At 44.3% G+C, this 26,818-nt stretch overlaps 1 protein-coding gene across 2 annotated transcripts in view; it reads right to left on the bottom strand.

The window, feature by feature from the left end:
* The window catches only part of LOC143943111 (putative N-acetylated-alpha-linked acidic dipeptidase), a 232,883-nt gene that overhangs the window by 193,066 nt on the left and 12,999 nt on the right, over window positions 1-26,818 (bottom strand). Inside the window, exons 2-3 of one of the 2 annotated variants that reach the window (XM_077464673.1) lie at window positions 21,041-21,170; window positions 20,575-20,774 (exon numbers count right to left, since the gene is read on the bottom strand). In XM_077464673.1, the coding sequence (XP_077320799.1) occupies window positions 20,575-20,768 (194 nt within the window). In that variant the 5' untranslated portion in view covers window positions 20,769-20,774; window positions 21,041-21,170. The remainder of the gene's footprint in view (window positions 1-20,574; window positions 20,775-21,040; window positions 21,171-26,818) is intronic. The other variant, XM_077464672.1, reaches the window with a different exon arrangement.

The raw sequence follows: 26,818 nt of genomic DNA, 5'->3' as shown, positions 1-26,818 counted from the left end.
GGGGGGGGGGGGCATCCATGAATAGATACATGCAGTGCATGAATCTATCCATTAATCATAGAGGGGGAGATGCTGGAGAGAGGGGGTGGCAGCCGTGTGCCCTAGGTGTAGTCCTGGACTCTGAACTCTCCTTTAAGACCCATGTCATATCACTGTCCAAATCTGGCCGCCTCAACCTCTGCAACGTCTCCAAAATACGCCCCTTTCTAACCAATGACACAACAATAATTCCCTCCGTGGTCATCTCTCACCTCGATTGCTGCAAATCCCTCCTCATTGGCTTACCTCTACATAGGCTATCCGCCCTTCAATACATCACGAATGCTGCTGCCAGATTCATCCACCTTACCAATCACTCTATGTCTGCTACTCCTCTCTGTCAATCCCTCCACTAGGTCCCCTTCACCCAACAAATTTAATTCAAAATACTAACAACAATTTACAAAACCATCCACAATTTAGTCCCTCGCAACATCAATAGCCTAGTCTCAAAATACCAACCTAATCATTCTCTTCATTCCTCCCAAGACCTCCTGCTTTCTACCTCCCTTATCACCTCCTTCCATGCTCGCCTTTTTCCAGAGCCTCTCCAATCCTATGGAAGTCCTTACTCCATCCTGTCCAATTATCTTCTACTCTATTAGCTTGTAGATGATCCCTGAAAACCCTCCTCTTCAGAGAAGCCTATCCTACCCACACTTAACAACTGCATTTTCATTTTCTCCCTCAGTTCATCCTCCACAGTTATTACCTTTTGTTTCACTTGACCCTCCCTTCTAGATTGTAAGCTCTAACGAGCAGGGCCCTCTGATTCCTCCTGTATTGAAATATATTGTAACTGTAGTGTCTGCCCTCATGTTGTAAAGCGCTACGCAAACTGGTGCTATATATATCCTGTATAAAAATAATAATCATTTAAAATAATTCATTTTAATTGGGTGGACAGCCTTGATAGTCTGTGGGGATTTAGCCATATTCAATGACCTCTGCCCTGAGCTCCAGCACTGCTGTAGTCACTAAGCATTGGAATGAACAGAGACAGCAACTGAAGCCCACTTCATCATCTGCACTCAGTCCCTACCGCCTGCCTGCAGACTTGACCAGCTCCCTTCTCTCCTGACCCTCTTTGGCATGCTAACATGCGTCCACACCTGCATGCAAAGAAATCTTTCCTGACATAACCTCTGCCTGCTTACCTTCCCAAACATGTCTCCGGACATTAGCTTAGCTCACATCCCTTTCTTTGGAGCAATGCACCCGGTGTCAGCAGCAGACGTTGGCAATAGATATTCTCTGTATAGCACCCTCTAGTTAGGCAGTAGCTAGTGGTTAGATTTTTCTATAGAGTAGGAAAATGTAGGCAGACCTAGCTGGTGGCAAGGCCTGTTTGTTTTCATTCTGGGCTGGGAGTGGCTCAGGGCAGGGCTGGGTGACTCAGAGGTAGCATCACTGTCACCTCCCTCTTCTTTCTGGAAGGTGCTAGAAGGAGAGGTGGAGCTGCCTTGGGTATTCTAAGGAGCCTTGACCAAACCCAACTTGGATTGGTAGGAGGCAGTCCTCCTTAAACACCCAGGGGAGGATTTGTTGCATGGAAGAGCTGAAATGAGAGAGTATGGAGGCTGTCGGGGCCCACAGGGAGCTCCCCAGTCTGGGGGGGGGGGGGTGGTGACATTGGGCCTGGGCTCGGGTGCAGCCAGGAGGAGAAGAGATCCTGGAGGAGAGGCACATGAGAGAGCAAGGAGAACACTGCTAAGAGGCTCCAGAGAGGACAACTGGTTGCAGCCAGGTGGGCTGGTGAGTGAAGCACAGTCAGGAGGACTTAGGAGGCATGCCTGAGATAACCGGGAGTTTTGTGATGGGTGCAGAACCAGAAGTGTGGACTGTGCGAAGGGCAGTGGAAAGAGGCAGCTGCAGCCAGGAGGGTTGGCAGGGCCTGAAGAAGTTTTACTGGAATCAGTAGCCGAGCTGAGGACAGATAGCATACCTCCCAACATTTTGAGATGGGAATGAGGGACACCTACTAACAAATGTATGTAGGCATAGGACACGCCCCCTGCTACACCCGCTTAAAGGAGAATTAATTAAAAAAAAAGGTTAATTAAATCCACAACGACTTTTTTTACCACTAATATTCTTTTATTTTGGCTTTCAACATGAACAAATGCAGCAGTTTAGAAATTGGATGAAAGGTTTAGCACTGGGAAACACTTTTTGAAAGATAAAAAGTGCATTTTATATACAACTATATAGATCAGACCAAAATGAGGGACGAATGAGGTGGAATGAGGGACAGAGGGACATTGCTCCAAATCAGGGACAGTCCCTGCAAATCAGGGACAGTTGGGAGCTATGAGATAGCATCGGAACTATTCCAACATCATAGGGGCCCGGGGTCCCTGCCCGCAAAAGGCAATTCACTGAGGCCTGGCTGATTCACTGTCAGGTCCAATCATGTGGTGCTAGCTGGTCTGGGAATCTGCAGCAAATTAAGTGCTTGAGGAGTAACGGTCTTCAGCAAGTGAAGTGCTGGAGGAGTAAAGGGAAAGAGGTCTTAAGCAAGAGTTGTCCTGGAGAGCAGACGGGAGTGTATATACAGGAGTGTATATAGAAGTCCCAAGCAAGTTACACTGAATCTTTCTGAGCATCCCATAATTTCCCATTCCCATCCAAGTTAGATCCCCTAAATAAAAAAAAACAAAGCTTATGGATTTTTCTATGTCTCTGAGTGTATGAGAGATGGTCGCTAGTGGGGTGCTTTTAACCCCAGCTAGAAGCTGAATAAAGGGTTAAAAGCGCCACTACACCGCTCCTAAAGCACCTCAAAGATGCGGCTTGCAGGACTTTTTTTAAGGTCCCACAAGCACACCACTCCAGTGCCAAAGCACTTTGTCTTTCACACAGGAGTGACAGGAGAGACGCTTTACAGGTGCTTTGCAGGCGCTATTTTTAGTGCTATACCGCCTGTAAAGCGCCTTAGTATGGAAGTAGCCTTAGGGTTTTAGGGAACTACTGCTGTCCCCACGGTCCTAATGATGGGACAGCTTACTAAATATTTTGACTGTCCCAGAAAATCCAGGACAGTTGGCAAGTATGGAACAATCACCATTTGAAAAGGGCATATAAAATGAATTGATTTATCGGCAGAATCAAAAGGCAATAAAACAAATGTTACAGATAAGACTGAGATGGAGAAAAACACCACCTGCTCTGTCATCACTAGTTCTAACCTACATCATGAATGCCACTTTGATTTTGCCCATTATGCCACTTTAAATGTTAGGGCAGGTGATAGCATGTCATCATTGGCGTGAAAGTACAATGGTAGTTGTTGTTTGCGATACACTGTAGTGGTAAATCTAAAATGTCACTGAACAGTATCCTATCCAGCTAAATAATTGGGTCACTTCCACTGAAGGTGGAAAAGATCCAACTAATTACCTGAATAGCTGGATGTCATTGTGTTCCTATATAATCAAGAAGAATGATCTTGTTGGTCAGATCTAAAGTCATACATAAGGACGAGTCTATTCATGGTTATTATAAATAATATTGCAGCAAAAGTGAAGGACCAGGGCCTTCTTAGTTAATTAGCAATTTAGACCTGTGTGATAGAAATAAATCTTTGAAAACAAAAGGTTGAAAAACCGGAAGATCAAGCCAGATTTGTCTGAGCAATGTCATTTTAAAAGTAAACATACATTGTCGTTTTAAAAGTAATCATACATTGCAAAACCAACAGAAAGCAAACAGTGTGTGACCTGTTTAAATGCTTATTGACTAAGCCAAATCATACACTTAGACAGATTTGAATGGCAACTAAAGCAACCTCACAATTACTTTCACTAAAAGTGAATTTGTCTGTTAAGGGAACCCTGTTATCAGAAGATAAATTTCATCAACCACCTCCCCATATACAGTATGTGTATTCAGTCCTGGTATTGGGGAGATTAAACTCGTGTGGAAGGTGCTTTTTAATAATGTCCTCTACTTGTTTGTATCATCTACTACAAGCGATAATTAAAGCAGAAGTAAACTCTCCCACTCTGATGCTTCTTTTCATTTAGTCCATTATAATAAGTAATTATCAAACTATAGCCACTGTAATCCAGCCCAAATTGCATATTACTTACTGTTTAAAGAAACTTTAAAAAACTTGTTTCCAGGGGCAAGGCAGCTCCATCTTAAGTATTGTTTTCTGCGTCCACAGTGGAGTGTATTTCCACCCTTACATTGAGCACTTCCTGTACTGTTAACCAAGCCTCCTTCTCAATCCAACGTTTCTATGGCAACCCTGCTTCCCTGTTCATAGTATTTACTTGTGCCAATTACCTAGTGTTTGCCTTTGTCAATCGTATCAGCTTCAACTGATAAGACTGCAGTTATGCTGTCCCATGCCCTGCTTTACACAGCATGTGATGTCACATGGTCACATGGTGTGTAGGAGGAAGCTCTGAGTGATTTTGCAGCCTCCTGGGAGTTCAGTGTTGTGTGCCATAGGAAGTCCTGATAACAGATAGAAAAGCACATAGAGAGTGTGCCGTAAATCAGGAGAGATCTGGGCATGCTCAGTGACGTCATTCTAAAGAACAAAAAGGATTACAACAATACTAAGCAAGTAAGGAGATATCTACAAGCAGTGTGCATTAGGGTTTTTTATGCTGATTTACATGGGACAAAGTTGTGGGGGAGGGTTTACAACCACTTTAAGGCCAATTCTGACTGTTCTTTTTTCTTCTTAGGTTGTAGTAATTGCTCTCTATCCATATTTCTTGCCCTTCTGCTAATCCCCTCTAATCCCCTCTACTTCCCCTTTCCTAAACCCTTCCAAAATAAATCTGCTTATTGCTGTAGCACTCTGTATGTCATAATCTATATCTCGATTCTGTCTTAATCTGACAAATGGCTCTCCTGTACACTTTTTTACCATAAGGTGTGTGGGGAACTTCTTAGAAGAGGTGAAGACTGATGGAGTCTGTAAGTGTACAATTAACAAACCTATCTCCACCTGTAATAATGCACAGTGCCATCTACAGGTTGAAGGAATGCCTGCACCTGCCTACAAATGCAAGGAGGGAGGGGATTGTGCTAGGGAAGTTATTTCCCTGAAATAAGCAAATTTTCTAGCACGATTAAAGGCGTATTGCAAGTGAATAATTTATGATTCTTTTTTGAGTCTTTATTGGGCAAGGCTATAATTATTAGCAATGCTTTATGCCTATGCTTTATAGCAGTCAGGTTAGTATAGTGCTACCCTCGCAGGAGCTCTCTGGTTTGGATGTGTCCTCTGTCCTTTGCCTCAACCTCTTTAAGAACTGAACTTGTACAAATCATGCAATTTCACAGAAAATCACTGAAAGCAATACTTAACACCCAGAAAACAGGCACTGAACCAATTAGTAAAGGCAAACTAGATATTGTCAGGTCACCTCGAGGCGAGGTGACAGATGCACACCGTAGGGGTCAGGAGTGCACCGCAAGGTTGTGGACCCTACGGCTGACTGCTGCGGACGGGGGATCCCACCGGGGTTAGAGCGTAAGATTCCCTGGGGCGCAGAGTCTAAGAGCCATCAGGTGTTCACCAGCGCCTCTAGTGGTGAGGATGGACTTGGCTGCAACTGGCTCCAGGTCGCGACCCCCAGGGTCCCCCAGCTCACACCCACAGTAGGCAACAGGAGGATAGGGATGGTGAGGGACAAAGCCAAGGTCGGGGCCACAAGCAGATAAACGATTGCAAAACCATGACAGATATATTGTCACCTGATATGGGTAGTAATAAAGTAAGCATAGAAATAGATTGACAATGGTAATAAAAATTAGCATACGGTGTGTTCAGAGATAAGGAGTAGACATAAGATGACACCTGGCGCCCAGATCAGCATAAAAGGTACCAAGATCACCTACAGTGCAGAAGTGAACAGTAATAAAGCTTGATATACCAAACACAGGAACTATTCTGGCAAAGTGTATTAATGGCAACAATGCTAGGCCTATAACAACTGAATGAGCACTGTCCATCGAAAATGAAGGAATGGGGAGCAAGGGGGCCTGCAGGATAGTTTTACAGGAGGGGTAGTCCTTTATGCTGTTTTTCTGCTGGCTACCATTGGGGCCCTTTAACCACCTTCAGACCGGACCATTTTGCTGGTAAATGACCAGAGGTCTTTTTACAATTTGGCACTGCGCTGCTTTAACTGGTAATTGCGCGGTCATGCAATGTTGTACCCAAACAAAATTTGCGTCCTTTTCTTCCCACAAATAGAGCTTTCTTTTGATGGTATTTGATTGCCTCTGCGATTTTTATTTTTTGCGATATAAACGTAAAAAGACCGCAAATTTTGAAAAAAAATGATATTTTCTACTTTTTGTTATTAGAAAAATCCAATAAACTCAATTTTAGTCATACATTTAGGCCAAAATGTATTCAGCCACATGTCTTTGGTAAAAAAAAAGTCAATAATTGTATATTTATTGGTTTGCGCAAAAGTTGTCACATCTACAAACTAAGGTACGTTTTCTGGAATTTACGCAGCTTTTAGTTTACGACTGCCTATCTCATTTCTTGAGGTGCTAAAATGGCAGGGCAGTACAAAACCCCCCCAAATGACCCCATTTTGGAAAGTAGACACCCTAAGGAAATTGATAAGAGGCATGTTGAGCCCATTGAATATTTTATTTTTTTGCCTCAAGCGATTGAATAATGACAAAAAATAATTTGTTTTTTTTTTTTTTACACAAAGTTGTCACTAAATGATATATTGCTCACACATGCTATGGGCATATGTGAAATGACACCCCAAAATAAATTCTGCTGCTTCTCCTGAGTACGGGGATACCACATATGTGGGACTTTTTGGGAGCCTAGCCACGTACGGGGCCCCGAAAACCAAGAACCGCCTTCAGGTTTCTCTAAGGGCGTAAATATTTGACTTCACTCCTCACTACCTATTACAGTTTTGAAGGCCATAAAATGCCAAGATGGCACAAAACTCCCACAAATGACCCCATTTTAGAAAGTAGACACCCCAAGCTATTTGCTGAGAGGCATGTTGAGTCCATGGAATATTTTATATTTTGCCACAAGTTGCGGGAAAATTACAAACTTTTTTTTTTTTTTTTTCACAAAGTTGTCACTAAATGATATATTGCTCACGCATTCCATGGGCATATGTGAAATGACACCCCAAAATAAATTCTGCTGCTTCTCCTGAGTACGGGGATACCACATATGTGGGACTTTTTGGGAGCCTAGCCGCGTACGGGGCCCCGAAAACCAAGCACCGCCTTCAGGCTTTCTAAGGGCGTTACAGTTTTGAAGGCCATAAAATGCCAAGATAGCACAAACCCCCCCAAATGACCCCATTTTGGAAAGTAGACACCCCTAAATTTAGGAGTACACTAGTGAGACTAGGTAATAAATGGCGGGTGCCCTGAAACTATAAAAAAAATAACTAACCAACCAGCGTCACCTGTAACAGTTATATGGTGATCACTGGTGAAAGGGTTAACTAGGGGGCAATCAGGGGGCTTTATGCGGTAGTATATGGGGGTCCCTGGCGCTATAAAAAGCTGCGGCGAACCTAAATACCTACCTGCCTAACTAGCGTCACCTGTGACACTAATACAGTGATCAGAAAAACAATCGCTTATTAGGCTGGGTTCACACTGGAGCGATGCGGGAACGCCACGAATCCGCGGCGGGTTCCTGCATCGCATGCCTCCCGGCGGCAGTTCACACTGCCCTATGCGAACTGCTGGGAGTGTCAGTGAAATGTTAATGACACCCCCAGATCAGTTCGCATATCGCAGTGCGATCTGCAAACTCGGATCGCATGGTGTGAACACCCATGCGATCCGATTCTGCTGCGGACCAAAAAAAGGGTCCCGTGCGAGTTTGCGGCGGGTGCGGCGGGTGCGACACGAATTCAGCCATACTATCTGTATGGCTGAACTCGAATCGCACAGAGATCGGATGTGATTTGCACTGCAGTGCGGTGCGAATCACATCCGTTCTCATAAACCACTGCAATGTGAACCCAGCCTTAGTGACACTGGCGACGGGGGGTGATCACGGGGTTAAACCTTTATTGGGGGGGTTAGGGGGGTACCTTAGAACTAAAGGGGGCTAACCCTAACTGCCCTAACAGTTATTACAGTCACAAATGACACCCGCCGGGTGATCAGGGGGTTAAACCTTTATTAGGTAATAAATGGCGGGTGCCCTGAAACTATAAAAAAATAACTAACCAACCAGCGTCACCTGTAACAGTTATATGGTGATCACTGGTGAAAGGGTTAACTAGGGGGAAATCAGGGGGCTTTATGCGGTAGTATATGGGGGTCCCTGGCGCTATAAAAAGCTGCGGCGAACCTAAATACCTACCTGCCTAACTAGCGTCACCTGTGACACTAATACAGCGATCAGAAAAATGATCGCTTATTAGGCTGGGTTCACACTGGAGCGATGCGGGAACGCCATGAATCCGCGGCGGGTTCCCGCATCGCATGCCTCCCGGCGGCAGTTCACACTGCCCTATGCGAACTGCTGGGAGTGTCAGTGAAATGTTAATGACACCCCCAGATCAGTTCGCATATCGCAGTGCGATCTGCAAACTCGGATCGCATGGTGTGAACACCCATGCGATCCGATTCTGCTGCGGACCAAAAAAAGGGTCCCGTGCGAATTTGCGGCGGGTGCGGCGGGTGCGACACGAATTCAGCCATACTATCTGTATGGCTGAACTCGAATCGCACAGAGATCGGATGTGATTTGCACTGCAGTGCGGTGCGAATCACATTCGTTCTCATAAACCGCTGCAATGTGAACCCAGCCTTAGTGACACTGGCGACGGGGGGTGATCACGGGGTTAAACCTTTATTGGGGGGGTTAGGGGGGCACATTAGAACTAAAGGGGGCTAACCCTAACTGCCCTAACAGTTATTACAGTCACAAATGACACCAATGCAAAAAAAAAAAAAAAAAAGCAATTGGTGTCACTGTGACTGGGGGGGGCAGGGGTAATTGGGGGGTGATCGGGGGGTAAAGGGGGGGTGTGAGTGTGCCTGGCATGTTCTACTGTGTAGTGTAGTGCTTGTGCAACTCACCGATGCTCTCTCCTCGGTGCCGGAACGAAAAATACCGACACGGAGGAGAGAATACATCACTTCCTCTCCTGTGTTTACATTACAGGAGAGGAAGTGATGTCACGGGACATTTTCATTCGTCGGGAGCGATCGCGAGGGGGTGGCCATGAATGAATGGCCGTCCCCTCGTCCGGGATCGCTCCCGAACGAATACCGACCGCCGCAGGCACCGGGCGGGGGCCCGATCGGGCCCCCGACCCGCGGGCAGGCAAGGACGTACATGTAAGCCCTTATGCCTGCCCGTGCCATTCTGTCGACGTACATCGTCGTGCGGCGGTCGGCAAGTGGTTAAGAAGCATTGGTGCTTTTAATGAAAGCTTTGTTAAACCAGCATGCAGTATAGGTGCAGTATAGCAGTGGGAACAATGAGCAGTACCCTCTCACTAGTTCACCTGGTGAGGCTGCGATCTCTCATTGTAGAAGGGGGGGCCTTCAGTCTCTCTACAGAATGCCTATGCAGATTCAGTACTGGGAAGTAGTGGGTGAGAGGATGCTCTGGTCTCCCTGCAGCAACAGTGCAGATGCGATTACTGCAGCCTCTGTGTCTTCATTGGCCTGGCCTCTCAGCAGTCTGGTCAGTATGCAGCAGACGTGCTCTAATCACTCTCTCATCAACAAGAGATAGATTTACCGTATTTGCCGGCGTATAAGGTGACTGGGTGTATAAGACGACCCCCTATTTTTCAAGTGAAAACATAGGTTTTGGGAAATACTCGCGGTATAAGACTACCCCCCTTCTGAGGCAACACCATTTAAAAAAACATTAGAACCATTAAAAAACACAAAGCAAGAATGCCAACTACTCATCCGCCATGCTGTGATATGTCATAAAGTAAATCAAACAATAATAACACAGAGATCTATTGAATGCCACAACTCTGGAAAGTAGAATTTTTAACTAACCAAACCTATACCACTTTTGGGTTACATTCTATGGGAATTGTCCACTAAAATACATTTAATAACCCCCCTGTCATATGTCCCAGATTTACCTGTCCCTCTTGGGTGCCTGGGACCTCAAAGGCAAACAGCAGGATGTATAGTAGTAGAAGATCAGTGAATGGATTTACCCAGGGAAGTATGGTGAGCGGTGTATTATTTTAATGAATACAACGCCTGCTTAGATTGGCAGAGGCTGTAGCATCATCAGCCCTTGCCTCGCTCTCTCTCGCGCTCTCTCTCGCTCTCTCTCTCGCACGCTCTCGCGCGCTCTCTCTCGCTCTCTCTCGCTCTCTCTCTCCCAATCCGAGCAGGCTACTCTATGTAGCCTGCTCGGATTGACAGAGGTTGTTACTCCAATCCAAGCAGGCTCTGTATTCATTAATAGAATACATCGCTCGCCGGGATTAGCTCAACGGCGTATACTGTTTGTAGCTGAAGCCACATACAGTATTAGCAGACATTTGGGGGCCGACATCCATCGGGCAGCATTGTATACCCAGCGTATAAGACGACCCCCGATTTTTGGAAATTTTTTTTAAGTGTAAAAGGTAGTCTTATATGCCAGAAAATACAGTAGCTGAACAGCCTCAGAAAAACAGGTCCACTCCTCCTCCTTGCCCCTGTGTCTGTTGCGAATTCTAGTGTGAAGGGTCCATATGCTCTACAATATGGCTTACTTGGAACTCAAGTCCCATGACCCTCAGCTTTCTGCATGAATACATAGGCTTTTTACCTAACAGTTCAAGCCTAACTCCAGCCATTCCTGTTATTTTGCTATGTTTGCATAGAGTGGAGAAACGTTAAACATTTCTTTTAGTTTTTTTTTCTATTCAACATAGAGATGATGCTGCAGTTATTACCATAAAAGATGTTGCTGCACTCATGGCTGATCCCTTCTTAGCCCCTGTACACACGGTCGGAGATTTCGACAACCAAATCCGTCGGATTTTGTCCGTCGGATCTTGTCCGAAACTGTTGCATACACACGGTCGGACTAAAGCCGCGTACACACGGGCGGACTGTCTGGCCAACTAAGTCCGTCAGACAATCCGACGGACAGTCCGTCCTACTTTCGAATGAACGGACTTGACCACACACGATGAACAAACAGTCCGTTGAAAGCTTGCGCGATGACGTGTACAGCACGTACGACGGGACTAGAAATAGGACGTCCAATACACAGCAATGCAACCTTCCGCGGTGTAAATCCTTTATGAGCATGCGCCATACTTAGTCCGTCCAACTAGCCTACTCACGAGCGGACTGTCCGCTGAAACCAAAGTTGGACGGACAATATTACGGAAATTCTGAAATACTTAGTCCGCCAGACTGCACGCTGAAAAAGTCCGCTGAAGCCCACACACGAGCGGACTGTCCGCTGAAATGTGTTTCGGCGGACTAAGTTGGACAGACAGTCCGCCCGTGTGTACGCGGCTTAAGTTGTCAAAAAATCTGATCTTTCAGAACTTGATGGCGTAATTTCGTTACGATGGGACTACATTCAGGCTAGTAGCCAATAGCTTTGATGTAGGAATTTGATCTGAGCATGCGTGGCACTTGGTCCGATCAAAATTCTCTACACATGATCGAAGTATGTCCGATCGAACCAGTTGGTCGGAAAATATTTCCAACAAGTTGGAAAATTGGGTCCGACGGATATTCCGACGCAATCAGTCCGGTGCATACCACACACAGTCGGAGTATCCGTGGAAATCTGTGGAATCTGTGGAATCCGAGTATCTGTGGAAATTGTTTAAGAGGATAAGAAGGCGGATGTAATGAGGTACATGCCTGCATGCTGTAATACATAGGACTCCGTTGTGAGGTCTCATTCCAGTATCCAATATGGCGTTTTTGCGCCCGCGCATGCGCAGTACAGGCACCCTATAATAAGAGAGAGGTGCACCAAGATGGCCGCTCCAGACGACGTCCAATGATGAAACGCATAGGGCGTGGCCTAATGTACACACTCTCTCTTACAAGGCGGCGGCGGTGTTTTGAGATATCTGTGACATTTACGAACGTTTTTAACCTGTAATCATGTGAGTAGCCACTTGTTGTTGTATATAATAAAGGGGCTAATTTTAAAAACAGTACTACACTATGGATGTTTTATATTTCTTTATACACGAGGAAATGAGAAATAACTGAACACTAAACCGGACCAGCTCTATACAGCGGCACAGGGGCTCACACTGTGGAGGCGAGTTAACCCCTGCAGGGGCAGGGGAGCTGGTGAGTGCGGCAATTTGCTTTACGCACGGAAAACGCACCGGTTGTGTTTCAGAATACACCAGGCACTGAGCACAAGTCATTTTCATTGAACTTTTTGTGAAATTCTTTTGGAAAATTTTTTTTCTGAAAATACTTTTTCTGAGGATTTTTTATTTTTATCGAATTTTTTTTTGGTCTTTTTGGATTTTCTATTAGATTTCAAATGGTTTTTTGTGCACTTTGAAAAGCTTGTTTGTGTGAAGATAATATAAGCCTGACAGGCACTATATGCACATATTTTACACTACAGCACGTAAGCACTTTTTTTGCACAGTTGTGATTTTATTTAACCTCCAATTCATTTTTTATATATGTTTCCTGTAGATTTTTAATAATTTGCAGATTTTTGCACCGTGATTTAGCACCACTAGCACTTTGAGAAGGCTGAATATTTGTAATTTAAGTAGTATGCGATTTTTAACATAAATAGGAAGCGATTTTTTGCACTGTCATAGGAGAGCGCCATAACTACCACCTTGTTATTTATAGTTTTTCCCAACCTATCAAGTTGGGCTTTTTTGGTAGTGGCAGCCTCCCTTCCCAAAAGCAATTTAATCTTGGCCTTTTTCTTCTTTTTTTTTTACTTTCTTTTCCAATTAACTTCTGTCTCCATAGCGCAAACTCTATCCCTCTTTTACAGGAATAAAAACATCACCCTTCTAACAGCATGTAGGAACTTGTGGGAGGGGAGGGTCAGGAAAAACTTCTGTACTTCTGTATCTAGTGCCTCATTGCAGCCCCATTGCAAGGGAGGACTTTTTAAAGAGGTGTCAGAAGCAAGGTTCCCCACCAGTCTGTACAATGTCATTTGTGGGTTGTGACAGCTTAGATATTAGTGCGTGCATGCAGTGTTATTTCTGGCTGATACCTAGTGTTCTCCCAATTGAAGAAAACTATAGATGAGGAAACACCTAAACAATAATTTCAATTTGTATCATATGAGGCAAGCCCTTGTACTGCATAGCTGATTACAGATCTAACTGTACAATTCTGTTGTATCATGTATGGTCAGCTTAAAGTGGCTGTAAAGTCAGAAGTTTTTTTAACTTAACGCATTCTATGCATTAAGATAAAAAGCCTTCTGTGTGTAACAGCCTCCCCAGCACCCCTTAATACTTACCTGAGCCCCATCTCTGTCCAGCGATGTCCATGATTGTGTCAGCCATCTGAGACTCTCCTTCCTGATTGGCTGAGACACAACAGTGGCGCCATTGGCTCCCACTGCTGTCAATCAAATTTGGAAGAAGTACACAAGAGGAGGATCTGTGCTGCTCTTTGCAAATCCACTGCACAGAGCAGGTAAGTATAAAATGTTTATTATTTTATAGGAAAAAAAAGAGACTTTACAATTGCTTTAAGGACCCACACGGGTGCTATGAGGCGCTGCAGCCGGGTGGGGCCCGGTGAGTCGGCGTGCAGCGCGGGTGGTGGGTGAGCCACCGAGCTGCTCGACTGCTTGGCACTCGCACAGTCACTCTGCCCTCACTGCCAGCTGGGGGGCTCGGTGGATGGCCAATCAGTGGGTGGTGGAGCAGAGAGATGACGTCATCTCTCACCGCCCGGCACCCGCCCTGCATCCCGGCAGTTCCGCCCTCACTCACTGTGCAGGCAGCAGAGAGGTAAGTGGACAATCTGCAACTTGTGGCAGGTGACGTGGCAAGTAGACAATCTGCAACTTGTGGCAGGTGACGTGGCAAGTAGACAATCCGCAACTTGTGGCAGGTGATGTGGCAAGTGGGCAATTTGCAACGTGTGGCAGGTGACATGGCAAGTGACAATCCGCACCTTGTGGCAGGTGACGTGGCAAGTGGACAATCTGCAATGTGTGGCAGGTGACGTGGCAAGGTGACAATCCACAACTTGTGGCAGGTGACGTGGCAAGTGGACAATCCGCAACTTGTGGCAAGTGACAATCCGCAACTTGTGGCAGGTGGTGTGGCAAGTGGACAATTTGCAACTCGTGGCAAGTGACAATCCGTAACTTGTGGCAGGTGACATGGCAAGTGAAATCTGCAACATGTGACAAGTGGACAATCCGCAACTTGTGACAAGTGACAATCTGCAACTTGTGGCAAGTGACAATCTGTATCTGGTGGCAGGCGATGGTGGCAAGTGACACACTCAGGGCTCCCACTGATTCTGCATTATGGTGAGTTGAACTATTTCCTTTTCTATAACAATGTAATGATAGAAATAATGCGCTTTAATCATCCTGACACCATAACAACCATGGTACCGTGGTGATTGAAGCGTTAACACCAGCCATTTCCTAAATAAATTGCCCCCCAAAAAATCATATTTTCTGTCAGTGTCCCTCCCGAGACTAGACTCTGGATCTGTCCATGGGTAAGGATGAGGAATGTAAGTTTACTGTTAAGCCTCCCGGGCCACGCGAGTCTGGTCATGTCCCGGCACACGCAGCCACATAGAGCAGCCACTGTGCCATCAAACACAGCCACTGTACCCAGAAATTGCCACCACTGTGCCATCAAACACTGCCACTGTGCCATCAATCGCAGCCACTATGCCCATCAAGTGATGGTGCCGGACACCTGAATAGGGGGCGGCATCGGCAACAATAGATAGATTCATGCAATGCATGAATCTATCTATTGGAGATTGATGGGTGCAGGAGAGGGGGTGCAGCACTCCTACACCCTCTATGGATGCACCGCCACTGAGGTCAACAATGTGTGTCCTTTAGAGGCTGCATACAGTATACTGCATACTTTGTTGTCCAAAATTAATGTAAGCTATTGCCTGGGTACCGTGCTACATGGGTGTGGTAATCTGTCATTCAATGGCATTCATTTTTTTCTGGGGGGGGGCTGTTTGCAGGGGGGCCCCATACAACATTTTGCCATGGGGCCCTGTGATTTCTAGTTACACCCCTGAGGGAGCTCCAAACTTTTAGTGTCTCTATATAACTGTTGCTTGGTAATTATCACGGTCTTAGCAGGTACTTCTTGTCCCTGCTATCTAGGTTAAAAACTCCAGATTGCAGGTCTGGTGGGGATTGGAGGGAAGTTTCCAGGAAGTAGGCACAGAATTGGATCGCATGACTTTCCATGCAGCAGCTACAGCTGCTACTGCTGTATTTCATCTAGACCAGAAACTATTAGACAAGTGTTCCTGTGATCTAATGGTTTAATTATTCAGAAGCCTGGGAATAAACGTATCTATTTCCTATGATTATAATCTCACACAGTGGCGGCTGGTGAAGTTTTAAGATGGGGGGGCGCCAGATCCCGACCTTCCTTTTTTCCCCCTCCCACTTTTCACAAGCCACACCCCTTATAGGATCCACCCACTCCGTCTCCTGTGTACATCATATACCAGGCTGTACATTATACACAGGGCTCTGTACACCATATACCATGCTGTACATTATACACAGGGCTCTGTACATCATATACCAGGCTGCACATTATGTACGTTTAGTCTAAGAAAGACTAAAAAAATAAAACGAATACAGTCATCACATTTAGGGACTGGAATAATGCAATATCTTACATGTTTGCATTTGGGTTCAATATCACTTGAATCCATAACTCAGCAAATCTACACAAGGTATTATCACTTAAAGTGCATGTTCACAAATAACAAACCTATAGTGTTCTGATCTCTGTGGAACTACAAGTCCCAGGATGTCCTGTCCATGCCTATGACAATATGACAATGGTTCCTCAGTCCCTCAGCAGCACAAACAGCTCAATGCTTGAATATCATCGGACATCTTGCATTATATATATATATATATATATATATATATATATATATATATATATGTATATGTGTGTGTGTGTGTGTGTGTATATATATATATATATATATATATATATATATATATATATATATATATATATATATATATATATATATATATATATATATATATGTATGTATATATTATTATATTATGTGTGTGTATGTATGAAGAATAGCACGGATCACGGTAAACGGCCGCTGATATCGGCTGTTTACCATGTGATTGCTCTATCAAGTGACGGAGTGACCACTTGTAAACAAACCTGTGTCACGTCATGACAACGGTTCCTCCCTCCCCTCTCTATACCGATCTGTACAGTGAGAAGGGAGAGGGGGAGAGATGGCAGCAGTTCTGTGGGTTGGATGTGAAGTGCCCACAGTGCTGCTCAGTGCCAACAATCTGCCAATACTCTGCAACACTGTGCAATACTCTGCCAATACTTTGCAACACTGTGCAATACTATGCAACACTGTGCAATAGTCTGCCAATACTCTGCAATACATTTTAAAAGAAACAAAGAATTTTTATTTATTTTTTACTGAATTTTCAGTCTTTTTTAATAGCGCAAAAAAAAAAACATCAGTGATTAAATACCACCAAAAGAAGGCTCTATTTGTGTGAAAAAAAGGACAAAAATTTCATATGGGTACAATATGACTGAGTAATTGTCATTCAAAATGTGAGAGCACCGAAAGCTGAAAATTGGTCTGGTTAGGAAGGGGGTTTAAAGTGGTTGTAAACCCTTACAAACCAGTTTGACCTACAGGTAAGCCTAGATTAAGGCTTACCTGCAGGTCCAAGAAATATCTCCTAAACCTACACGGTTTAGGAGATATTTTCTAAAAGACAGTGACAGCTGTCTACGGCGCATGTGCCGTAGACAGCGGCACGCAGGCACACTATCGCCGTTAGCAGCATGCCGCTGTTAACGGTGATACGCCATTAGTGGCGGCTCCCATGCGCTGACGTCATCGCTGCTCTGGCGCTGTGAGTGGCCGGAGCAGCGATACCCGGAAGAAGATGGACTCTCCGGACTACAGGGGACAGCGGTGACATCCCTGGCTCCTGTGTCAGGTGAGTGACACATAATGGGCTACTATGCGATGCATAGTAGCCCATTATGCTTTACCTTTGCAGGGAGACAAAGAGGAAGTAAACTCATCAGGAAGATATTATCTGTTGGAGGGATGAGGAATGACTGGAGGACATGTTCAGAAAACTGCACAGTGATAAGACAGTCTGGGAAGTAATTGAGGGATGTATAGCAATGAGAAAGCATTGTCACGGCTTTATGAAGCAGGTCAGGGAGGTTAGGAATACTGACATGGTTATGTGCAAAAGCAGAACTGCACAAAGACACTACAATTAAATATCAGCTAGGCAGCTGAGCTGGCAAATGTTCCTCAGTACTAACAAAAACCCTCAGGGCTGCAAGGCTCTTACCTTGCTTCCACCTCCACTCGGGCCATGCAAAGAACGGAGCTGTGAGGTCACTTCCGGTTTTTGTAAAACCCGGAAGTAACCTCTAATTTAAACAACAATACTCCAGCCCGTAGTGATTCTACAGGCGGAAGCTAATCGGCACTTTCGTTTGTGCCACAAGGCGGGTTAAAATCCCGCAAATAAAGCACCACGTCTGCAATCTCATGATTGCAATGATGTGGTGCTTCCCATAGTGCACTGCATCCAGCGCCCGGACACAGTGCACTTAAAGACATGCACGGTGCCAGACAACTAAGTCCACTCCAGGGGGAACTTTGGGGGTTCTCAAGTTAATTGACTATTTTTTTGCTTTTTTAACCCACGGTGGTGCACAAAAACAAAACACTTAAGTGTACAAAAAAATGCATTTAAAAATTACACACAAAATGTGCACCTAAGGGTGTATCTCTCATCCACCTCCCAAAGAAGTAGAACTCTACCCTGACCCCTCCCAGGGCATGAAGCAATGACGGAGGCAAGGCTCAACTTGGTCCACCTAGCTAAAGGGTCTGGTGGACCCCTCACCCCATGGTCAGCTGAAGCCTGCCAACGAGTACTAGGTACGAGTCCCTAGAAGAGATCCCCGGGTTCAGGGGAGGAAGGAATCTAATGGCCACACATCCTCCTCTAGACTTCAGGGTAGACCCAAAGACCCATACCCTCAATTCAAGTGAAATAAACACAGACCAAAGTGCAAAGTTACCAAATGTGAGAGAAAAATAAATTAAGTAAATAGTGCTGGTGCAGGTGCACAGGCTAGGCCAGTGATGGTGAATCTTGGCACCCCAGATGTTTTGGAACTGCATTTCCCATGATGCTCATTAACTCTGCAATGTAGTTGAGCATCATGGGAAATGTAGTTCCAAAATATCTGGGGTGCCAAGGTTCACCATCACTGGGCTAGGCCTTGTAGCCTGGTAGCAGAAATTGCCCTGGACTTGGCCAAGAGGCCTAGTTCATTGAGGAGCAGTGCAGAAAAAACAATTGGTGATATGATCTTGTGCCTTTTCACACAGTGGGATTTCCAGGCCCATAGTATTACTAAGAGCACCCCTAGGGTGACCAACTCAAGTTAATTGGCTGTTGGGCTGGTTGATTTCTGAGAATAATTGACTTCCAACTCCTTGTGTCCCCTATATTCAGAAGGTAACCCCCACCCAGTCCACCACCCAAGAGAGTTATGGATAGAGAAGGGAAGGGCTATAACCTTTGTTGTTTATATTGCAGTATCTGCATTGGGGATCATTTCCCCATTTCTTGAACCACTAACACTGGTCACTGAAACAGAAAATCTCCCCAGCGGGGCATGTACAGTAATATAAACATTCTAAAGGCAAAAGCTCACTTCTGAAGTGCCCAGTTACTTTTTATGTTCACAAAGTTAATCTAGGATTGGTATATATATATATATATATATACCCCCATCAAATCATTCTCTGCAGCTATTACCTTTTGTACCACCACCCCCTCCCTTTACAATGTAAGCTCTACGAGCAGGGGCCTCCTGTTCCTTTTGTATTGAACTGTACTGTAATTATGTTGCCCCTGTCTCTACATTGTAAAGCGCTGCGTAAACTGTTGGTACTATATCTAGCACTAACCCCCAAAGGAGCTGCTGGTTATTTTTGGGCTTACCGTTACCTTTAGTTCTCCTTGTTGCACGTCTAGGGGATGTCCCGTGGTAGATGGCCCAGTAACTTGAGACTGACAATAGATCCACTTGAATGGATTTTATTTGCAAAAACTGAAACCATTGAACAGTCTTTCAACTTGGGATCAGAGGGTTGGAAAGGAAGTTCAGGTACTCTCAAGTCCAAAAAACATTAAAGAACTTGCTTGCTTTGACTGCATCCAGAGAATAGCCATTCGCAGCTGGATGATCACTCACACAGATTGGACAGTCCCTCTCTCACAAGGCCTAGCAGCCAACCAAGTGTTTACGCAGGAACAAAGTCATTATCCCCAACGTTGTTGCAAAACACATAGGGAAACTAAGCTGTAGAACACTTGTAGGATACCTGGATCTTTCAGCCTGCTTGGCAATATTCACAAGACTGGATTCTCTCGGTTACTTCAGCCCTTCCAGGCTCTTGTTAAGAAAACCAACCCGTACGTGGTGTTCTTCTAAAGAGTCCTCCCCTGGAATGCTTGAAGTACACTGGGCTTCTCCCGAACCGGAGACAGCACCCATCCACCTTGGAATCCCTCCTTAGTTCGTTTGCCTTGGGCTAGCCAGCCCCGAGGCATTAAAGTCGGGTGGATCCCCACCCCAGGCCATAGCCTTCTTGGGGGCTGGTCAGGAGGACCAGGACCATATAATCAGCACAGCATACTGGAACGGAACCCAGAACCACGTAACGTCCGTGTCTTAAATACCCTCCATAGTTCCATGCCTGCCACCAGAAATAGTGCCCCCTGTGGCCAACTGAACATCTCACAGTCCAGTCAGACTGACACAGAAGTCAAATTTAGGCAAATAGACCCAAACCAAACTGTAGTTTGGGTAAAGTAAAATTTTGAAAAACACATAGTGCGTGCTCTTCAGGAGCCCACCGCTACATATATAAATCATGAATAATAATAATAATATATATATATAGAGCTCTGCAACACAGATGAATAAACTTTGAATAAAAGTACATCTAATGAAATGATTACTGAGCAGGAGTTAGATTTTTGTGAAGGATTAAATAATAGGCTGTAAACAATGCATCAGCACATCTGTGATGTCAGTCACTAACATCTAATGTTTAGGCATTAAGGCACATTCATTTTAATCAATAAAAGAACTGATTGTGGTTAACATTATGTAATATGGAAATGCAAAGTCTTTGTAATGGGTGTTATAACTGGTATGTACAATGCATTCAAGTGAAATTTCAAGATAATAAAGCATACACAGGATGACGCACATTAAAGCAGTACCAGTGGTGTGATATTTAAAAAAAAAAAAACTTTGATCTTACTGCAAGTTCTTATGGATTTCCTCTGCTCGAATCTCTTGGTGAAGCTGCTTGCTGTATTTGGGGTCTCCATCTGTGCTCATCCTCTGAAGCCATGTGGGTAGTCTTGGCGCAATGGCAAAATGTCCAATAAGAATCCCGATCACCAGAGAAGCCACTCCCAAAGCGATAACTCCCAGGACTTTCATCCGATGCATGATGAACTAAAGTCAGAGTGGGACAGAGACATTTGTTATAGTATACAATCGCTAAAAAGATAATATAAATGTAATAAAGTGAATGAGAAAAAAAATATTTCCAAAGTTGATTGGCATCAATCCCACTCATTTATTATGTGAGAGATGTTGGAGTTTTAAAGTGGATCCACAGTCGTTTACATACAATGTCTGCTGTACACTTTAGCCCCAGAAGGTTTTACCCCCTTAATGACCAGCCCATTTTTTTGCGATACGGCACTGTGTCGCTTTACCTGACAACTGAGCAGGCGTGGGACGTTGTAGATGCTGTACCCAAATAAAATTGATGTCCTTTTTTTCCCCACAAATAGAGCTTTCTTTTGGTGGTATTTGATCACCTCTGCAGTTTTTATTTGTTGCGCTCTAAACAAAAAAAAAAGACTGACAATTTTGAAAAAAAATATATATATTTTTTACTTTCTGCTATAATACATATCCCCAAAAAAACTATAAAAAACAAAACAAATGTATTCATCATTTTAGGCCGATATGTATTCTTCTACATATTTTTGGTAAAAAAAATCACAATAAGCATATATATTGATTGCTTTGCACAGTTATAGCATTTACAAAATAGGGGCTAGATTTATGAACTTTTATATTTTTTGTTTTACTGGTAATGGCGACAATCTGCTATTTTTAGTCAGACTGTAACATTGCGGCAAACAAATCTGACCCCAGCAGGGACCAGTGACATTATTACTTTAATCGGTGCTATAAAAATGCACTGATCAATGTATAAATGACACTGACAGGGAAGGGGTTAACACTAGTGGGTGATCAAGGGGTTAACTGTATGCCCTGGGTGTGTTCTAACTGTGTAGGGGCTGGGCTGCTTGGGACAGCAAAGAGATCGCTGTTCCGGAACAGCAGATCTCAGAGTTGTCATCTGACAGAACGGGAATCTTCCTTGTTTACATACTCTCCTCACTGCCATCGTGGGTGGCTGGCAGACATTGAGTCTGCGGGACCCACGGATGTGCTACCGCGGTGTGCTGCAAGAGCATGTGCGCCTTTCAGTTTAACATGCACAGACCAACGTACAGGTATGTCATTTTGCGCAGGTGAGCCGGTCTGCCGCAGTGTATATACTGTGGCCGGTCGGCAAGTGGTTAAGCTATACTCCATAAATGAAAGGCTCAAATCAGTGCAGCTCTGTGCTCAACAGTGTAACAGTGTAAGTACCTGAATTTCACTTGGTATCCTCTTGCAGTCTACTCTTCAAAAAGCTCAGACTAGAAGAGGGTGAAGCAGTATCAGCTGTGCTGCAGTGCTCATGTGCTAACAAGGAACATGCTGATAGAAGGAGAGAGCAGAGTGATAGAGTGTGCTTCTTCTTTTCCTGTTCAGTTACAGGCTGTGGGTAGCGAGAGGTCCAGTTGCATGGCAAATTAGAATTAGGGTGGAGGCACTGCCATATCTCTAAATGAAGGTTGTGGTTCTCCTAATTACATGCAGGTTTAGTGCCACAGTCTGTTTGGGGAGAGCCATTTCCCATAATCCCCTTAAAAGGGAGCTAGATTGGCATTAGTTTAAAAGTAAGCCATGAAAGAGCTGAATCTGGATACGTTAAGCATAACATAGGAAAAATTCACACCATGGCGTTTTGGTAAAGTGTGCATTACGAATATTGCGGTGAAACCCCAATGCAACACCACAATGCACTTACGTTGAAGCACACAACTCACAGTAACACATCACCCATGTTCTGGTGCATCGAACTGCTAAAAATAATATTTTTTTCAAACAAATAGAGCTGTCCTTTGGTGGTATTTATTCACCACTGTTTTTGTTTTTATTTTATTTTTTTCAATATAAGCTAAAAAAAGAACAGAAATTTTGACAAAAAAAAAAACAACATTTTTCGTTTCTATTACAATTTCGATTATACAACAATTTTTCTTTATAAATTTGGGCCAAAAGTTATATTGCTACATATCTTTGGTAAAAATAACCCAAATTGGTGTATATTATATAGTCTGTATAGAGTCTACAAGCTATGCTATGTATCATTGAAAATTGAATAATCCTGATGTACTGACTGCCTTTCATTTCATTTCTTCATTTCTTCATTTCTTGAGGCAAAGATAACCTAAATGACCCCTTTTTAGAAAGTATACAGTTCAGGGTATTTAGTAAGAGGCACAGTGAGGTTTTTGAAGTTATAATTTTTCCCATAAATTGGTAAATTAAGAATATTTTTTTTTTTTTACACAAAAATGTTATATTAACAAGTTATTTCTCACACACGGCACAGGCATACTTGCAATTACAACCCAAAAAACACATTATGCTACTTGTCCTGAGTATGAAAATACCACATGTGTGAGACTTTTTCACAGCCTGGCCACATACAGAGGCCCAACATCCAAGTATCACCTCCAGGCATTCCTCCAGGCATTCCAGTATCACCTCCGGGCATAAATCACACATTTAATTTCCTGACTACCTATTACAATTTTGAAGGCAATGGAGCAACAGGACAATGGAAATGCCCACAACATGACCACATTTTACAAAGCAAATTCCTCATCATATATTCCGTGAGGCATAATGAGTCTTTGGAAATGTCACTTTTTTCCACAAGCTTTTGGAAAATGTGGAAAGAAAATGAAAACATGTTTTTTGTTTTTTTTTACACAAAGTTGTAAAATGTATAAGATATTTCTAACTCATAGCATGTACAGTGGTGTGAAAAAGTGTTTGCCCCCTTCCTCATTTCCTGTTCCTTTGCATGTTTGTCACACTTAAGTGTTTCGGAACATCAAACCAATTTAAACAATAGTCAAGGACAACACAAGTAAACACAAAATGCAATTTGTAAATGAAGGTGTTTATTATTAAAGGTGAAAAAAAATCCAAACCATCATGGCCCTGTGTGAAAAAGTGATTGCCCCCTAAACCTAATAACTGGTTGGGCCACCCTTAGCAGCAACAACTGCAACCAAGCGTTTGCGATAACGTGCAATGAGGCTTTTACAGCGTCCTGGAGGAATTTTGACCCACTCATCTTTGCAGAATTGTCCTAATTCAGTTACATTAGAGGGTTTTCGAGCATGAACGGCCTTTTTAAGGTCATACCACAACATCTCAATAGGATTCAGGTCAGGACTTTGGCTAGGCCACTCCAAAGTCTCCATTTTGTTTTTCTTCAGCCATTCGGTGGTGGACTTGCTGGTGTGTTTAGGATCATTGTCCTGCTGCAGAACCCAAGTTCGTTTCAGCTTGAGTACACGAACAGATGGTCGGACATTCTCCTTCAGGATCTCTTGGTAGACAGCAGAATTCATAGTTCCTTTTATCACGGCAAGTCTTCCAGGTCCTGAAGCAGCAAAACAGCCCCAGACCATCACACTACCACCACCATATTTTACTGTTGGTATAATGTTCTTTTTATGAAATGCAGTGTTCCTTCTACGCCAGATATACTTGGACACACACCTTCCAAAGAGTTCCCCTTTCGTCTCATCGGTCCACAGAATGTTGTCCCAAAAGTCTTGGGGATCATCAAGATGTGTTGTGGAGAAATTGAGACGAGCTTTGATGTTCTTTTTGCTCAGCAGTGGTTTTCTCCTTGGAACTCTGCCATGCAGGCCATTTTTGCCCAGTCTTTTCCTGATGGTGGAGGCATGAACGCTGACCTTAACTGAGGCAAGTGAGGCCTGCAGTTCCTTGGACGTTGTTGTGGGGTCTTTTGTGACCTCTTGGATGAGTCATCGCTGCGCTCTTGGGGTAATTTTGGGCGGCCGGCCACTCCTGGGAAGGTTCACCACTGTTCCATGTCTTCGCCATTTGTGGATAATGGCTCTCACTGTGGTTCGCTGGATTCCCAAAGCTTTGGAAATGGCTTTATAACCCTTTCCAGACTGATAGATCTCAATTACTTTCTTTCTCAATTGTTCCTGAATTTCTTTGGGTCTCGGCATGATGTGTAGCTTTTAAGGATCTTCTGGTGGACCTTACTGTGTCAAGCAGCTCCTATTTAAGTGATGCCTTGATTGTGAACAGGTGTGGCAATAATCAGGCCTGGGTGTGGCTAGAGAAATTGAACTCAGGTGTGGATAACCACAGTTATAGTATGTTTTAACAAGGGGGGCAATCACTTTTTCACACAGGGCCATGATGGTTTGGATTTTTTTTCACCTTTAATAATAAACACCTTAATTTACAAATTGCATTTTGTGTTTACTTGTGTTGTCCTTGACTATTGTTTAAATTGGTTTGATGTTCCGAAACACTTAAGTGTGACAAACATGCAAAGGAACAGGAAATGAGGAAGGGGGCAAACACTTTTTCACATCACTGTACATACCAATAATTACACCCCAAAAAGCATTCTGATGCTCCTCCTTAGTATGACGATACCACATATGTGAGACTTTTTCACAGTCTAGCCACATACAGAGGCCCAACAACCAAGTATCACCTCCAGGCGTTTTAGGGGCATAAATGACACATCTAGTTTCCTGACTACCTATCAGATTTTTGAAGGCCCTGGAGCACAAGGACAGTTGAAACACCCATAAAATGACCCCAGTTTGGAAAGCAAACATCCCAATGTATATTGTATGAGGCATAATAAGTCTTTTGAACATGTCATTTTTTTCCAGTTTTTGGAGAATGTGGAAACAAAATGAAAAGCTTTTTTTTTATTATTTTTTTTTTTTTTTTTACACAAAGTTGTCCATTTATAAGATATTTCCAATGCATAGCATGTACATACCAAGAATTACACCCCAAAATACATTCTGCTACTCCTCCTGAGTATGGCGAACCCACATGTGTGAGACTGTTCTACAGCCTGGCCACATACAGAGGCCCAACATCCACTCTTTGGGGCTGACATGACACCCCACTAGTGCCTGACCTTTCTTGCAAAGGCACTCCATTTCTGGTGGATGCCATTTAGTTAATGGTGAATGCCACTGCACTATCAGTAGTTGCCTGCTCCGTCACCAGAATGCCTTTGTTTGGTGGGCACACTTTCCTCCTCCTCTGGTTCCATTACAGACCCACTACTTAAAACTGGTTTGTATTCAGAATCAGACTCAGACACAGAGGACTCCCCGCTGCTGTCATCAGTCATACTTGGGATTTGGTAGGCCTCCTCACTCGTATATAATTTTCTAGACATAGTGGTGACTGTGGGCTTTGGTGACACAGTCACCAAAGCCCACACTGCTATGATGGGGACACTGGCACAGATGTGGCTGCACTGATGTGCACTGATGAGGATGCACTGAGGTGCACTATTGAGGTTGCACTGATTGGCACTGATGAGGCTGCACTGATTGGCGCTGATGAGGATGCACTGATGGATGCTGATGGGCAATGATCAGGCTGCACTGATGGGTGCTGATAAGGTTGCACTGATGGGTGCTGATAAGGCTGCACTGATGGGTGCTGATGAGGCTGCGTGATGAGTGCTGATGAAGTTGTGGTGATGGATGGTTATGAGGTTGCTCTGATGGGTGCTGATAGGAACTGATCAGGCTGAATTGATGGGAGCTGATGAGGCTGTATTGATGGGAGCTGATGAGGCTGTATTGATGGGGGCTGATGAGGCTGCACTGATGGGTGCTGATGAAGATGCAGTGGTGTGTGTCAATAAGGCCACTCTGATGGGTGCTGATGGGTACTGATCAGGCTGCACTAATGGGTGCTGATAAGGCTGCTCTGATGGGTACTGATGAGTCTGCATTGATGGATGCTGATGGGCACTGATCAGGCTGAATTGATGGACACTGAGCAGGCTGAACTGATGGACACTGACCAGGCTGAGCTGATGGGCACTAATGAGGATGCACTGATGGGTGCTGATGAGGATGCCCTGATGAGTGCTGACGAGGCAGTTCTGATGGGCGCTAATGAGCTGAACTGATGGGCACTGGTAAGGCTGCACTGATGGGTCCTGATGAGGCTGCTCTGATGGGTGCTAATGGGCACTGACCAGGCTGAACTAATGAGCACTGATAAGGATGCACTAAAGGGCACTGATCTGCACTGATGAG

Source organism: Lithobates pipiens, unplaced genomic scaffold (assembly GCF_037356315.1).
Source record: "Lithobates pipiens isolate NorthernLeopardFrog02 unplaced genomic scaffold, aLitPip1_a1.2 Scaffold_30, whole genome shotgun sequence".
Classification (NCBI taxonomy): Eukaryota; Metazoa; Chordata; class Amphibia; order Anura; family Ranidae; genus Lithobates; species Lithobates pipiens.
The sequence above is the reverse complement of the archived record's forward strand: the minus strand, read 5'-3'. Positions and strand labels throughout refer to the sequence as shown.